Source organism: Dipteris shenzhenensis, chromosome 4, assembly GCF_047967505.1.
Source record: "Dipteris shenzhenensis isolate YYH24624 ecotype China chromosome 4, Dip_SZ_1.0, whole genome shotgun sequence".
Taxonomy (NCBI): Eukaryota; Viridiplantae; Streptophyta; class Polypodiopsida; order Gleicheniales; family Dipteridaceae; genus Dipteris; species Dipteris shenzhenensis.
In genome coordinates this window covers 46,911,248-46,928,505 of record NC_141599.1, presented here as the reverse complement: position 1 = coordinate 46,928,505, position 17,258 = coordinate 46,911,248, and the positions used below count along the sequence as shown (strand labels likewise).

The 17,258-nt window shown below is 42.7% G+C and overlaps 1 protein-coding gene and 1 pseudogene across 3 annotated transcripts in view; one reads left to right on the top strand and one right to left on the bottom strand.

The window, feature by feature from the left end:
* LOC147902966 (Glutathione S-transferase family protein) overlaps window positions 1-5,636 on the bottom strand; it is a 67,480-nt gene extending 61,844 nt beyond the window's left edge. For all 3 annotated transcript variants that reach the window (XM_087374079.1, XM_087374080.1, XM_087374081.1), the window contains exons 1-3: window positions 5,233-5,636; window positions 3,621-3,755; window positions 3,335-3,428 (exon numbers count right to left, since the gene is read on the bottom strand). In XM_087374079.1, coding sequence (XP_087230205.1) covers window positions 3,335-3,428; window positions 3,621-3,755; window positions 5,233-5,545 — 542 coding nt within the window. In that variant the 5' untranslated portion in view covers window positions 5,546-5,636. The remainder of the gene's footprint in view (window positions 1-3,334; window positions 3,429-3,620; window positions 3,756-5,232) is intronic.
* A 1,409-nt stretch (window positions 5,637-7,045) lies between these two features.
* On the top strand, window positions 7,046-8,328 carry LOC147902965 (uncharacterized; annotated as a pseudogene).
* The last annotated feature ends 8,930 nt before the right edge of the window (window positions 8,329-17,258 follow it).

Sequence of the window (17,258 nt, the reverse complement as noted above, 5' to 3'; positions counted from 1 at the left end):
ACGGAGGTATGCGGAGCAGGGTACAAGGCTGTAAGGGGCTCGAGAGGGCCTGGCAGGAGGCAGAACTGGTGCAGCAGCAAAGGGGGTTGAAGAGGCACGTAAAAGGGTTGAAGGGGGCCGGCCCCTTGCCCTTTTATAGGGCCTGATTTGGCTGGTGTAGCAGACCCAAAAGTCGGCAGGGAGGGGTCAGTTCATCCCCCTACATAAATATCAAATCCCAAATTTTGGTGAGACAGGCAGGCCTGATACCCGTTGTGGAAAATGAAGGTTCGGAGCCACTTACTGTTGAGGGAGGCGTGGGGGACAGACAAAGCTGAGGATGCAAGCCACCGTGACTACCCTAGCTAGAGCAACTTCGGCGGCATTGACAATGCTAGCAGACCCTGTCTTAGTGAGGTCATGGCAGATATGGGATGCATAAGCCTTGGCTATACAACAGCAGATATGGTGCTTCTGCACATACAAATGACCAACTCTTTTTTCGAGGCCTGGACGACATTGCGGGATATGTATGAGCTTGACAATGAGGTGACAATCTTGGACCTCGAGGCAGAGATATACGCCATGAGGGTTGATGAAGGGGATTCAGTACACGAGCACATCACCAAGATAAAGTGGTGCAGGATCAGCTGTGGCAGTTGGTCAAAGGAGACTGCTATAGAGAATCTTGAAGAAAGCTTCGCTCTGTAGAAGCTCCCGAACGAATAGAAGAAGAGAAAATCACGCAGTATGTTGCATTAGTCGAACTGAAACACACTTCAAAGCTTCGTGCAGACATTCAGAACGCACAGCTGCTCGAAAGATTGAAATCTGAGTCTGATTACAGATCTGTTAATGGGCTTTCATCCTCCTTTAACTTGTGCTGAATGCAGTTATCCTCCGTAACGGTGCATGATGGAGGAGCTCCTATGCGTGTGACGGCACCATTGCAGACATGAGAAGGAACGTGATATCCTAGGCATGAACAAGCCTGGAAATGCTGAAGATTTGCATGCTGCTTCCAACTGCTCACGAGACACACCAGCCGAGCCAAATTACTTAAGTTTCTAGAAGCTAAGGCATGCAGCAACGGTTTGGAGAAGAAAGAGGATAGCAGAGCAACATTTGACAGGGCTGAAATAAAAGCATATCATGCATCTTTCCAAAGGTTGTCAGAGCTGTCCTGGTGCCATAACGAGAGAGTCGGATCAAAAATTGTGGTGATGATTCGTCTCAGCTTATGCATGAGGAATTCAGTAGGTTATCGATACGAAAGCACTGTGCAACAAGCAGGGAAGAAGCCAACAAAGAAGCTGGTTTTGCAGTCTATGGCCCTCATCATGAGATCATGAAGAAGAGAGCCTCATCTGAGCATAATAACCCTAAAGCTAACCCTACTTACCACACCCTTAAATCATATGAAGCTTTAAAGAACCTTTAAAGCCCCTTGCACAATCCCCATAGATAGTGATACCCAAAAGCAAACGCTTACACGGCAAGGGCCAAAAAGAGTCCCCCTAGAGACATCCATGAGAGTGGTAAAAGCCACTCACCGAAGCAAGTACGAAGACATGCTCTAAAGAAATGATCAAGCCACACCTCAATACCCCAACAACCTTCCATATTCTAGACTTACACAAAGGCATAGAGCAAGAATTAGTCCCTTGATAAACTTTTTATTGTGCTTACCAAGCATTTAAATAGTGTTCCCTAACAATACCCCATTAGTCACTCATGTTAGAGTTTGGTATCTCATAGTGCGAGAGGGCTATTATTGTGGGTGTGCCCGCCCGAAGAGGATAGATTGGTAGAGGCTTGTTTAAGTTGGCTCCACTGACTGTAGGGCTGAGTTGGGTGCCTAGCCAGGGCAAATTAATGGACCTGATTGGCCGCGCCAAACCTGACCTAACCCAACCCAACCAGGGCGGGTCAAGGCCGACCTGTTAGTTAGTCCATTGGCCAGCCATGTTGGCTAACAAGGCTGGCAAGGGGGGCTATAAAAGGGCTCTCTCTCTCTCTCTCTCTCTCTCTCTCTCTCTCTCTCTCTCTCTCTACCAAGCACGGTATACAAATGAGCAAGCTCCCCCATTTTCAGTACAGTATGGATGCACTCCCCGAGTCGATCCTGCGAGATGAGATCAACCATATCATATGATTACATTTCCTTCAACTCCATAAGTCTCAGACTTGGGGGGAGACCAGGAGCTCCCCACCAATTCATGCTTTGCACACTAGGAGTGATGAGACAGAGGAGAGCGGCAGGCATACCCACGGAGCAATGGCTATGTATGCTTTGCACACTAGGAGTGATGAGACAGAGGAGCATATTCTATGTGTCTGACCAGCCTATTATGAGATTAGGGGACGATACCATTGCCTCTATCAGGAGGGGAGTGGCTTCGGTCCACTCACAATTGATCCACTTCCAGGATCAGGTCTGCATTGGGCTCTATCTACTTGAGATGCGCCAACACAGGGAGACCCTACTACAACAAATTAAAGAGCAACAAGAGGCGATCAAACCACAGGAGACAGAGTCTTACAGAGCACAGCGTCACGTCACATACTTCTATGCATTTGAGTCAGGTCCACGACACCTCGGGATGCAAGCGGAGGAGATAACTTACATGCGGGCATCCTAGATTACTGATAGAGGGAGGAAGAGACCACCTACAGCACGGAGAGTGACCAGAGCACTCTATTGAGATCCATCCTATCACAGCTTTCCTCAGGGGAGACCGCCCGCGGCGAGGGGCTACCGTAAACATAGCCCAACGGGTTCAGAGATCGAGGAGACCACGTCCCCCTCCGCCACCACAACCCGACAAACGCAGATCCGAGACATTTTCACCACTCACAGGTGAGCCACCACGGAGTCTTTGATCTCATACCTCATGCTACATGTCTCTACTAGTCTTCTGATTTTGTTCGAGCTATTGAGCTCAATAGAGTTATCAGGTTATCAGGGTATCAGCTTATCAGTCTATCAGCTTATCAGTTTATCAGGTTTTCCGTTTTTCAGTTTAGTAGTATTAGCACTCAGCAAGGGCCTTAGCACACCCTTTGCTCCAGCCCACTAGGGCTTGTATGAGATCATCCTTTTGGTGTACTTTGTACCTTGTCCCATAGGCCCGTGAGGTCTTCGGCAGAAGTTAATGCATCTCTCTCTCTCTCTCTCTCTCTCTCTCTCTCTCTCTCTCTCACTCTCTTTGTCTCTACATGCTTTTTTTTTAAAGGACCTTTGGGGAAACTAATATATGAATCTTCTTAGCTGTGACTAAGAAAAATGTAAATAACCTAGCCCATTAAATTCCCGGAGAAAAAGGAAGGGGAAGAAAGAAGAAACAATTGCTACCTGCGCCATTTCTCTTCCTCCTCTTTTGCAGCAGGCTTCACAGCCATGCCATCTCCTTCCGGGTTTATTGTCTCATTTAAAGCTGAGACTATCGCTGAGAACAAGATGTGAAGCAAGAAAAAATATTTTAGTTCAGATTGTTTAAACTATGCCAAAAGTGTAAAAAACTGTGTTGACTATACAAATATTGGCATTTCCAACGATCCTTTTTATACAAGGTATGAAGACTAACATGGGTTTCAAACCCAGTATCAGCATGAGAAAGAGATGAGGGTGACAAGCGTGCCCGTAGAATCATTCATTTGTTGACCATCGACCATGAGAATCGGAACTTTTTTGTATTCAGACCACTTGATCTCTTTCTTGCTAAGGGGGTTCACTTCCACTACTTTGTACGGAATGTCATGGTAGTCCAAAAAAGCTGAGGACACAGAAACAAATAGCGCAAGATATAAGATTCACTAAATTTTGAATAACCTACAACACACAAAAATTAGCCAAGCTTTTCATTTTCCTACTTTAAGCCAAGAGCAGCAAAGAACCAAAATGAACCAATATTAACAATTGAAACAGAATCATTATTTAAAAAATTGGAAACAACCCGATACCTTTTTTTGTGTGAGTCTGCACATTTCATAAGCCTAGCTTTGCTAAAGAATGTTGCAGGAAAGAATGATACTGCAAATGAGTGTTTAAGAATCTAGTGAAGGCCAGTGATCATATACTTTTTTTTTGTGTCAGTCTGCACATTTCATAAGCCTAACTTTGCTAAAGAATGTTGCAGGAAAGAATGATACTGCAAATGAGTGTTTAAGAATCTAGTGAAGGCCTGTGTTACCAAATCTCCTTTATAGCCCTGGTTATTGAATATTAATAGCTATTCATCGTAAAGCAACTATGTGTTATCCTCCATTCCTAAGTGCATTATAAGCCCTATAAATCCCACTTTACATGGTTTTGTGAGATATCCCGAGCAAGACAAGATTTTGCATCTGCATTCGTTTCCTTAACAAAATTCAACAAGTTCATTTTGCAAATATGGAAAATTGTTGTACACTCACAAGCCAACGAAATTCCACTCTATTACAGTTTTGTGAGATATCCCAAGCAAGACAATATTTTATATCTGCCTTTGCTTGCTGAGAAAGTATCCCAGCCATAAAATGACAGCGATTCAAGTCCTCTGATTGCCTAACTATTTAAATTTATAGATTGCCTAGACCATGTCGTATCACCAACTATTACATTAACACGAAGATATTGGCTTTCTCTCCTGTTATTATACTTCACCATTAGTGTCAGCAGAAGCTTCATTGTAGATTAATTAACAGTCCCTTGATGAAGTGAGTTACGAAAGATCAGCATCTTGGTGCGATAATGTCATTCTCATGAGCTATCAGCTGCAATATGATATGGGGGAGGACGAGAACTAATATGGAGAACTAATTTATCTAAAAATCTGCCAAAGTTAGTCCTACCCACCCAAATGTGAGTCTTCAATCCATCATTAGGACCTTCCATTTCATGATCACTATGTCAGAGCCGAAGCATGAACCTATTCATTCCATGTGGCCCTGATTTAAAACAATTTCTGTCTACCGAGGCGCTCACATACGACCCTTCACATTCCACAGAGACGTTGAGCCAGACTCCATATTGCATGGTAAGTCCAAGGAGTAATATACATCATAACTTCAGATTGCACACAAAAACCACCAGCCCAACAGCAAATTCGTTGCCATCAATAAAGGGTGAAAGATCCTAATGTTTGCCCCCTAGTGCCTGGAGTTAAGCCACCATCAAAGTTAGTTGCGTGTCATAAAATTCCGTGATAGCTCCTTAAAACTATTATCAAAATGCATGACGGGGAGGTGCATTCGCATCTCTGAACAGCATACCTTTCACCTTGTTACAGAAAGGGCAGGCCTCGTACTGAAACAAGACGACTTCTTTGGGGATGCGCTCAGGCGCAGGCCTCTCCGTGGCAGCGGCAACAGAGTAATTGGAGACAGCAAACGAGAGCGAAAGGGCACCGGCAGCGATGAGAGGCCCGATAGATGGATATGCCTTGATGCTATTGGTCTCGTTAGAGTCGGAAGATCTGTGGGAAGAGAGGTGAGAAGGGAGGCTACGAGAGGAGCTATAAAGGAGGGGAGGATATAATCGGGAGGGGAGGAGCAAGGAAGATCGACGGAGCAAAGAAGACCTCATAGCTGGCGAGAAGGGGAAGAAGGTCAGGGAGCAGAGAAATGGTAATTCACAAGCAGAGAACTGAAGCCCTAAATGCAATGAAATTGTGTTGCCTGTGCGTGCAAACCGCCACGTAGTCTACTTGTGCACTTTTCGGAGTTTGTTGAACGTGGACTACACCACATCACACACTCTCTCTTTTTAATTGGGTCTTACCTTACGGCCTTAAGGCCTTTAATGGCAACTTTTAAGGCCTTTAATGACACCTTTGGAGTTTTTTGCTCGAAATGGGAACTTTAATGCCAACGTGGCTTCTCGTCCCCCTCATTTCCTTCCCATGTCCATCTATTTTCAGTCCTTGAGCTCTATTTTCACTTTTGATTCATCTAAATGTACTTCCATGATTGCCTAATAACCGTGTTTGCCTAAAAGGTGGTGCCTTTGCTTTTGGATCTACAAGGTGCCTTTGCTTTTCAATCTCACATGCCTCATGCGCATGCGTACTACTTGTCATCATCTTCGTCTTCGGAATCCTCTTCATCTTCTCCCCTGATCCTCCCCCTCCTCCTCCTCCTCCTCCTCCTCCTCAAGCTTTTCCTACCTCAGCAAGCTGCCATTGCCTTCCCCCTTCACCTTCCCCTTCCCCTTCTATCCCCTCCTCAGCTTCAAGCCTAGTTGCCTTCTCAGATGCACTACCTTTTTCTCCTTCTTTTCTATCACTAGCACCATGTCTGCTTGTCCAGCAGCTCCCTCCCCCTCAAACCCCCTCTCCTTCTTCAAGGCCCTCAGCTCTCCCCCTCACCCTTCCTCCCTCAACCACCCCCTCCTCACTATCTCCCTCATCAACTCCCACCTCTCCCATCGCCTCTCCTCCCCCCCTCCCCCTCCCCCCCCCTTCCTTCGACCCTCCTCTCTGGTCTGCCTCTCAAGTTCTTATATCATCCTCTCTACCTCATCCCATGCCTGCCTCTCACTTCGTTTCATCCATTCTTGTCTTCTCTGCACTTCTGAATCCTGCCTCTCGTACCCTCGACCCCATTTTGGCTCACAAATGACCTTCACCATGGATTGCCATTGGAGTTTTGGCTTTTGACTCTACGTCTCTGTTTTGCAAAGTACTCTTGCAATCTAACGAAACGGCTGTTCTTTGGCATTAAATTAACTGCGTGTTTGTTGCTTATGCAAATGGCAATTGCAGCATGAGTTTTGTTCGGCTCTAAGTCATGTATTTGATCTTCCAATTTATACTCACACAAGGACTGTCTTGAGAAACTTAGCCTTAATGTGGTTTACTCCTGTATGTACAGGAAAAGAAAGTTAATGATCTTGGTTTGGCTTTGTAAGTTGCTCTTTCATACAAGCTGTTCTCATGGGATGTGCCCGTACTGTGCACGTGTGCAAACGGCATGCGATTTTGATTGATACGATTCCTAAGCTGTGCACATGTGCAAACGGCATGCGATTTTGATTGATACGATCCCCCTTACGAGGTGTTTCCATTCTCAACTTCTCAATGTCTAAATGGCATTTCAGGCACAGGAAGAAGCCAACACAAGGGAGGAAATGGAGAAAGCTAAGCGTCCATATAAGGCGGTCATTTCCCTGTTTGAGCTGCACCAAATTTACAAGGGTTTAGTGAAAAAGCCTGACGCACAAATGATGAAAACATTGGAAGTCCTCAACAATTTCGCAAGCCGCAAGCATGTCGACCAAGAAACCCAACAACACATCCCAAAGCTACTACTTAAAGCTGCCCAGACACTCGATAGCAATCTCGATTTGAGTGGACACCTTCTCAGGACCTTGCCCACCTCCTTTGGAAAATTAACAACCCCAACTTCATTAGACCTCTCTAAGAATTAGCTCAAGGTAAAAGAATTGCAAGATACATGAAAAGCATGCTTTTATTCTCGTTTTATGTAGCAAGTGGCTAGGGTAGTAACTTGCCATAGTGAATCTATGATGCTGAGTTTCCAACGTGCTATGTAGGAATTTCCACCCTCAATAGTATACTTGGATTCTAAGTTGCAATCAAATCAATTATCATCTTTGCGCGATGCTATCGGATGTTTAGAGAATCTGAAGATCTTAAATGTGTCAGGAAATATGCTTATAGGCCTTCCTAAGAGCATTGGAGGGTGCCGAAGCTTCTGTTGAGCATCACAGCTTCCCTGACCCCGTTATCTCCTGTTTGAGTGCCTTGGAAAACATTTGTTGCTGACTGCTATTATTGGTAACTTTCTTCAAAAGGTTGGTGGAGCTCAAAGCCAGTTTCAATCAGTTGGAATGACTACCTTCAAGAATTGGCTATGACCTCAGTTTTCTTAAAACACTTTTCCTGCGTTCAAACAAGTTGACCTTCCTTCTATCTTCTATTTGTGAGCTAAAGCATCTCACATTTCTGGATCTGCATTTCAACAATTTGAAGTCCTTGCCTCCAGCTATCGGAAACTTGGGAAAAGCTAAATATAAGCAACAGTTTCAACGATTTTGGGGGAGGATTGCCAAATTCCATAGGCGATCTAGCTTTCCTAGTGGAATTAGATCTAAGCTCCAATCAGATAAGAGTTTTGCTCGACTCAGTGGGAGCCTTGCAAAATCTGAAGGTAATCAAAGTTGACAACAACCCTCTTGTGATACCGCCCTTAGAGGTGGTAGACCACAGCATAGAGGCACTGATCGAGTACATGGAAGTAAGGTGGAAGACATCCTAGACATACAAAGGAGATTGTATCTGTTCATCGCCCAAAGGGGGAAACAAGTTAGGGCAGCGAGCACTAGTAGCACCTTCCTCATCAAAATAAAAACAACAATATTCTTTTAAAAAATACATATTATGCAATGTGCAAAATACATTATGCTATTTGCAAAATACATGAAGCAAGATCCCAAGGAATGCACATACATTATGCAATTTACAAAATACACGATACAAGATCCCAAGGAACGGCACATTCCTTGGTCTTATAATTTTTGGAGAGAAAGTGTGCCAACTCTCCCTTCACATGAACGTGTAGTTACACGAACATGTGGTTATATATAATGTGAAACTTGTGCCCAAATAATCATGTTTTCACATGATGATATGGTTATATATACTGATAACTTTCTATCCACATGCCAACTCTCTATCCACATCAATGTGTGGTTATATACAAGATGTGCACAAAGCTATGTAATTATACATAGCAATAAAACAAAGATTTGTCATGCGAATAAGAAATCAGTTCAAGTGTGCTTCGTTTCTTCATGACATATCTTTTTACATTTGCACTGCAGGCTAGAGACGTGACTTATGATCAATTGACATGGCTTGTCATCTACACCAATATCATGTGGATTGCAAGAAATTAATACATGTTATCTATAAATACATCTAAAGACCAGATACATGTCATTCATAGAAATGAAGCGAACATTTACTAAAAAGCGAATCATAATAGTATCCAAAATAAGAAAAAATGATTATACCCTGGTGTTCCATCATGGCCATTCATCGATACATATTTAGAAGAGTGGCAAAAGATGTTCTCCAAATTTACAACAAAAATGAATACTTCTTGAGCTCCACCCTCAAACATCAACTCATCATTCACTTTCATAATCTAACGGGGCTACCTGCCCAGATCTAGTTGGCCTGCCATATATGGAGGCTTAAGTACAACCGATGGGCATTTCAAAAGCTCATTTTTTAAGGGGATTCTAGCCGCTTGGAGCCACACCAACGCTTCAAATCCTCTCTCTCTCTTTCTCCCTCTCTCCCTCTCTCTCTCTCTCTCTCTCTCTCTCTCTCTCTCTCTCTCTCTCTCTCTCTCTCTCTCTCTCTCTCTCTCTCTCGCTCTCTCTCTCTCTCTCTCTCTGTGTCACTCTCTCTCAGCTGTCTGCCCCTTTTTGCTGTTGCACATTCAATTCATCTTCTTTTCGATCTCAGGCAGGCCTTGTGAATGATATTCATCTTGTTTTCCCACAAAACCTGAGAGCTCTTAAGCCTAGGCCATTTGTGGGAAAAGGGAATCAGTGAAGCTTTTAAAGGTTGAAAATGGCATTTGCTCCACACTTCCACCAAACAATATGATCTTCATCATGGGGAATTGACTTTTCCCACTTAAACCTTTTTCCCACCATGTCATAAGGGCTTGATGACATGGGAGGGGTTTTGTTGAAAAATTGTATTTCATGGGGAATTTGGTGGCAGATTCATCCTATGTGGCAGGTTGTAATTTCCCACCTTGCCCCCCCAGCATTTGACCTTGGTATAGTTGTGGGAAAAGAGTGAGGGCCTCTTCCTAAGGATGTCCATACCATAGGATAGTCTAGAAATGGTGGGACATATTACTTTTTCCACGTTCCCAATTTCCCACCATATCATTACCCCTTTAGAGTTCGTCCCCATGCACCAAAGGACCTCTAGAGTCTTGCTGGAAATCTCCAAGAGCCAAAAACAAGAGGCACGAGGTGCCGAGAGCTGCCTCAATATCTCTCTCTCTCTCTCTCTCTCTCTCTCTCTCTCTCTCTCTCTCTCCATAAATCTACTGCTTTGTGTTATCATAGTAGAAGAACCTTACTTTCATGGTTAGAATCGAGTAGTCCTTGTCGCCCTCCCAATCAGTTGGGCAATCACTGAGAATGTCCCCCTATTGGATGTCACATTCTTAGCCCCTTTAGTTTGAATATTCAGGTCAATAAGTTCAAAGTCTTCAAGGAACAGGTCGCCCTCATTCTCGAGCGCAAGGGTATACTCTCCTATAAGTGCATAGCTAGTAATATGATTTTTTGTCTTCCCTACTTATTCTGCATTTCAAATAAAAAATCGTTGATTGAAAGTCCATCCACAAGTGTCCAAGATTACCTCCCACAGATGGATGTGTTGTGGACAGACTGTGCATTCTTCAGCTAGGTTGGAACGACTTCAGCTACTACAAGTACATGAATTTGAAGATGACTGCTGGCCAAATCAGGAGCTTGCTTCTAGGAGTAGTGAATTCCATCAATAATGCTAAGAAGGCAAGACAGGCTAGTATAATGCTTCTGTGCGCTACAATTGATATTTGTTATGCAGGAATTATACAAAATAGGAGGGAAGACATTCTGGGTGTTTGACTTGGGACCTCAAGGCACGATGTTCTATGGTGTGAGGCTTGCGGGATGCATTTGAGAGCCAGATGTGCTGGGAACTCAACACGGGATCAAAAATGAAAGTGGAAGAACAGAGATGGGGTGACGGAGAAGGAAATTGAGGGACAAATCCTCATTGCTGTAGGTTGAGACTTTTTTCTTTAGAAAGTCTGCTTCCACGAGTAAAATTAATCCTTGATAACTGCATTAAATGGGCACCTGAAAAAGCAACTTTCTCATTGCCATAGCTTGCCCCTAGCGGGCTAGTGCTAACAAATGGAACTACCTACTGGACATTGACCAAGGCCCCATGGCATGCGGGGTTTCTCTACCCAGTAGGTCGCTACTACTGGCAATGGGAGCTGCTGGAGGTGTAGGTTAAGAGCTATTGATGCGCAGGCAGGAGACAACCAGCAACCCATAGTAAAAAGGTGCCAAATATGGTACAAGATATACGGAGTGAGGTTTTTGGGTTGCCAAAGAGTGCCCTTGGGCACCCCCTGGAATGGCTCTTGTTCTCAGGTTGGGGGTGCCAAATTTCACAAGGCGGGTTAGGTAGTCCGTGCACGGGGAATGGAAAATCAGATACAAAATTTTGAAATTTGAAAGCATGGAGTCTGTCGGTCCATGGGGACCGGCCCTTACAAGGGGAAAGGTTGTCCCGAATAGGGCCCCCAAAGAGGTGGCACCCTCAGGGCCACTAGGGAGAAAAGGATAGGGGCAAAAGAGAGAACTAAGTAGTGTGTACAAGGCAAGAGGACGATCAAAGAGCTTTGATCGATAGTAGCTTTCACGGTGGCAAATTAAGGTAAGGTGGTTGCATCTCAAATTGAATTATTGTAAGGTAGCTACCTCAAATTAACGAATTGACTCCAAGTTTTTAGAGTTTAGAAATCGAGTATATTCTATCGATGTCCTCAACAAGTACATGATGGGGAGGGGGGATGCATAGAGGGGGAGAGAGGGGGAGGGAGAAAGGAGAGAGGGAGACAGAAGGAGATAGAGAGAGAGGGGGGGAGAGGGAGAGGGAGATGGAGATGGAGACAAAGACGGAGAGAGGGGTAGGGGGAGGGAGAGGGAGACAAAGGGAGAGGGGAGGGTTGAGTGGAACGAGAGGCAAAAGAAGAGAGGGCTGAGCGGAGGGAGAGGGATAGGAGAGGGAGAACCCTTGGGCACCACCTGGAATGGCTCTCGTTCTCAGGTTGGGGTCATTGAATTTTGCAGGGTGGTTTAGGTAGTCTGCCGATCCATGGGGACCGGCTCTTACAAGGGGGGAGAGGGAGAGGGAGAGGGAGACGGTGGAGACAAAGAGAGGGGGAAGGGGAGGGAGAGGGAGAGGAAGATGAAGGGAGAGGGGAGGGTTGAGTGGAAGGAGAGACATAAGAAGAGAGGGCTGAGCGGAGGGAGAGGGAGAGGGGAGGGGGGTTGGCAAGGGAAAGGGAGGTGGAGAGAAGGGAAAAATTTTGCCCTAAGCATAGCTTAATATGTGATTGTGAGGGGAGGGGGGTAAGGGTGCAGAGTAATTTATTAGTAGATTAGGCAAAGTTGAAATATGAGGAGAGGCAAGGAATAGGCAAAATCCATGAAATATACCTTCTTCATTAGGCGTAAAAGTCAAGAGCTTCTCTTCAACCACCATAGCAGCTAGGCATTAAAATAGGGAAGGAGAGAGTTTCATACTTCTAGCCTCTTCATCTAGAAACGAGCCTAAATTTTCACTCATCAAATGATTTGGAGCTCTAAGGACAAAGCTAGAGAGACGTTTCCACACCTTGCTTGCATGAAAAAAGCCTTACGGTTCATTTCATTGTGGGAATGCTCGGAGCAGTTACATAGCCATCATCTTGAAGGGGCATCTCCCTACATGGCATCCACGTGACATCCACAGATTCATCACACAAAAAAGGGAGTGCCTATTGTCATGGGCAGCCACAATCCCTAGCCCACCACCCACCCATCATCTAACAATAGGAATAGAACCCAGGTCAACCAATGAGCAGTAGAGTAGCCTAAAACACGTGGGCATTTCCAACTCTCTGCAATAAATGAAGGACTTTTTTCATATATCCTATCTGCCTAGTGTGTAACACATACCCCGCCAACCTTCTTTCACTTGGGCGGGTGTTGGGCAGTGTGTAACCGGCCTTATAAAACACAAGTGGAACAAAGCACAAAGTTGGAAGCTTTGCTACAACATACGAGAAACAAACCACAACCAGTGCAAGTCGTTAGTGCTTACGGGGGTTGGAACTCCTTTCAAACCACACTATAGGGGGTCATTGGTCTTTGTTGATGGCTTTTTAATCAATCCCTCAGGCAAACGAAAGCAAGAAAGCAACAAAAACTATTGGCATTCACAACTATTAGAATGCTTGGTCCATCCTCATTGCTTCTAGCTTCCTCTTGACCTTCCTAGTTCTATCAACCACTAATCCAAAACCTTTTTAGCTCGATGATACTTCAAATCCCTCGTTTATGCCTTTGGTCTTCACTTTGCTACTCTCCATTGTCATAAAAAATGTAGGCCAAGACTTCTCTACATATCGACCAGTTTGTTGATAACAAAAATGCACAATCTTTAACACAACTCCATTAGCCAACACACAATAAAAATCCTTAAATTAAAAACAAACTAGCACAAAAAAATCTTGATAAATAGGAATATTCAACAAAGAATGCATACAAAACTCATTGAGATAAAAACCATTTAAACAAACTAGTAAAAGCTTGCTAAAGTAATGGAATGCAACCCATGATAAGATGGCCTCACCCAATTTATTTCCTTCTTGCTCAAACACACAAGGTCTTGAACCATTACTTGGTCAATATTAGCTTCCCTCTAGCTTGAACTTTAGTTGGAGTGATTTGTCAATTTCATGGATATAAACCTCCAAACTTCCACTCCACAATGTAAGCATTCAATACATTCTTGTAGCTATCTATTTTGGACAAAGGCTTATGTTTCCATTCCTTTGTTGAAAGTGTTTGTGTCATGTGGATGAGGAGAAAATATCACACTTTGAATGATCATATAGTAGGTTTCCTAGCGTCTAATGTGCATTTTCTTCTTCATGCATTATTGTGATAATGCTAGGCATTCCTCCAAAATCACAAGTTCTCTTTTGCTTAAAAACCATTTGCATCTCTTCAAGACTTGACAAACATACTTAAGATTATATAATAGAGCACAATCCCCCTTAAATTTATGAGTGGTTGTGTCCATGTGAGCTAGATCGTAACATTATTGAGTCCCTTTAGCTTGGTAGCATAAAAGCAATCTTGTGTAACTCACTTTAATTGAAGTAGGAAAATTGAAATCATGTATCCTCATCTAGCATCATATATATCATTACAAATGATTTGTCCATCCATCTAGCATTTGTAGATGGGAATCTTTGAATTTGAGTTGGTTTTGCCATCCTTTCTTGAAATTTGCGGACTATGGAGCCTTTGCAGACTAGTAGTACATGACTATCTTTGGGACAAGGGTTGGAAGAAACTTGTTGTAAAGGACGTAAGCTCCTCAAGAATCAATCCCAAACTCCCTCATGACAAACCTTCACCCTCATGAACTAGTGTGCCACATGAGCTAGAGACCTTGAGCACTTTAGTGCTCCCATTTGGCACCAAAACGCTCTTGGTTGCGGCCATCGAATGCAGCAGAAGTGTGGGTTGCAGGTATATACATGACTCTACATGCTTTCTCAAGCACAGTTCACTTACCTTGAGAATTCTAGCTAAAGGCTCCCTATGCACACACCACAGATACTTTGTAAGACTACACGATGAGTTACAGAAGGATCGTGGCCACGATGATCACTTGCACATGGAGTTGTTTGACCTTCAGCTTGTAGATGTGACATGATTTGCCCTCCATAGAGGCACCCAAGGAACACTCATATGTTCACTTTGTGGGTTGTGATGACCAGAAAAAAGAGAGTAGCAAGTTGGGTGACCAACGTGTTCATGTGTCTCGATTTCATGTTGCATTCTTTCACTGTATGGATTTGTGCACTTGGATCATAATGTGCTAGGAGGGATGCATGTTTTTGGAGAACTCAAATTTCAGTTCCTTATGTTGACATATGTAGATGTCATTTGGTAAATACGTTATGGCATTGTTTCCTTTTTCAACATAGTAGGAAAGAGCCCACCGTGAGTGTTGAACCTGTGTTACACTTCTTACTTATGTCTTTTACCCCATAGATATGTCCATTCATCAAGCTCAGACTGGTGGGAGCACCTAGAACATGCATTGGCTTCTGTTCTAAACCAAACATGAGAACCAGATCAACCAAACATGAGAATTTTATTTTTTACCACGATAATGCTTTGGCAACATCTAAACTCCACGATACCTAGTTATAATCCCTAGGGAGCTACACGATGAAGTTCAAAAGGATAGATTTAGCTTACTAGTTTGATTGGTGTCTTCACTCTCTAGAACTATAAGTAGAGTGATTAGCCATGAAAAAGACTGCTTTATACAAAGCGGTCATAGGGGACAGCAAGGTGACCACCACAACTGAATGAAGAAAATTATGTTTGTTTTACTGAAATTTGTGCAGGTGGATCAACCAGCCATTTGCTATTGTTGTTGTGGATAATGGGTGGAGAGATTTTGCTTAACAGCTACAACCTAGAGCGACATGACCCTTCTCTACTTTGGTAGCATTCCAATATGGTATTGGCACTTGTACTTATGATCGGTGGACTGAGCTTGCCCTTCTGGTGATGGCGGATTAGATACAAACTCAGATCCACCTATATGCTTTATTAGATAATAAAAGAAGTCAAAATATGAGAGAAGGGCTCCGATATATCTCGGCTTATTGGTAGAATGGGAGCATTATGAAAATATATACACCATTGGTCTATACTTAGACCTTCCAGTGTGAATATAGGAGTAACATATAAGATTTAGAGTACTATATCGGAGTCTTATATAAGAATTGGAAAATAGGGGCACATTTATACATTTATACAGTATGGACATTATGGCTAAATGTAATTTGTGAGCATTATTTACTTTAAAAAGAAAATGCAACATGCCGTGGACTCCCCCTCAGTTTTATAGAACTTGGGTGATTGGAATACCCATGGGTATGTATTGGAAATGTGAAATTGTTCTTAGCCAAAATCATGGGATCCTTATACTTTTGTTTAGACCTAGGTATAAGAGAGATAGTCTCCCATCAAAAGTGCATAGGGAACCCTTGGGATAAAAATGGAAGAATTGTTCTATGAAGAATTGTATGGAGAAAAGAGCCCTAAATTGTATTTTGTCAAAACAACTTTTTTTTAGCCTTTGCAAGAATAACTCATTATAATGAAGAAAGGGATAATACAGGAAAATGCCCTTTAAGAGTTTTCGGAAAGTCTTTTACACTAGGTTTTTACCATAGAAGATTCTTTATAGATTTCTTAAGCATATATAATAAAGTATAAGCTCCTCATATGGTCATATATTTGGAATAAACATTTCTTTAACCTTGAGTTGAAGAGGAGATTACCATTGGAGTTTTCCTAGGCAAGGGGAGAGATGGCATTACATTTTGAAATTTTCTACACAATATCTTGTTCGTAGTTGGATTACTCATATTTCTTTGGGAATTTTTAAGTTCTTAAAGATTGTTAAAGTTTTAAGAAAAAAGGAGATTTTCATGGCTGATGGTAAGTATCATGCAAGGATTTGTATCCTTATCATGTAGGGATTTATAACCTAAAGGAGTACACGTTTCATAACATGAAATTTGATACACTTTATACCTTATGCTTACCAAACTTTTTACAACAAGAAATTTGATACACTTTATACTCAATGATTGCTTTACATGGTCATAAACATGTTTAGTAACCTTTTGATTTTTGCAAGATTTTGAGTGATGTAAAGCCTTTTGTCTTCCTTTTTACTACAGAACCTAACCAAGGATATAATGATTACACATGACTTTGGATGACTTTGCTAAATGGGTATTATTTTTTATTTTTTGGGGTTTTGGTTTGTAGGCATAACATGATTCAACATCATGATTAGTTGAGAATTGATCAAAGGGCAACGTGGCCTTTGATTAGTCCAGATACTCCTCCCATCTTGCATGCAGGGTCTCAACTCTTCCTTGTGCATGCTTACCTAAGTCATGGGCAAGGGGAGGTGTGTGTGTGTGTGTGTGTGTGACCTATAAAAAATCTACCCCACTAAACTATTGGATCAATTTCCAATGGTAAAGTAAATCAAATGCAATCATAATCTATTGGCCTTTGACACATTCCAAGTAAGAGTGATCCATTTCCATTCAGTCCTTTCTAACATAGTGTCAAAGTGGGAATTAACTTACGTACTCACATTAGTATTGCAAAGTATAGTTCAATATTTATGACTAGTCTCCAACAAAAAATTACATCCTAAATTACAATAGTTGGAGATAATCTACAATACAGTACTATTCGAAGTTGCCAACATTGTATTTCCATTTTTGACATCACACCAAATATTTCTCAATGCAAATTTGATGGAGAGGTATGTTGACTCACTTGGCACCATCACAACCAAATGAAAGTTAGAATAGTTCATTCAAGCTGTGGTAGCCAGGCTTCAATGCCGACACACAGTTGTTAT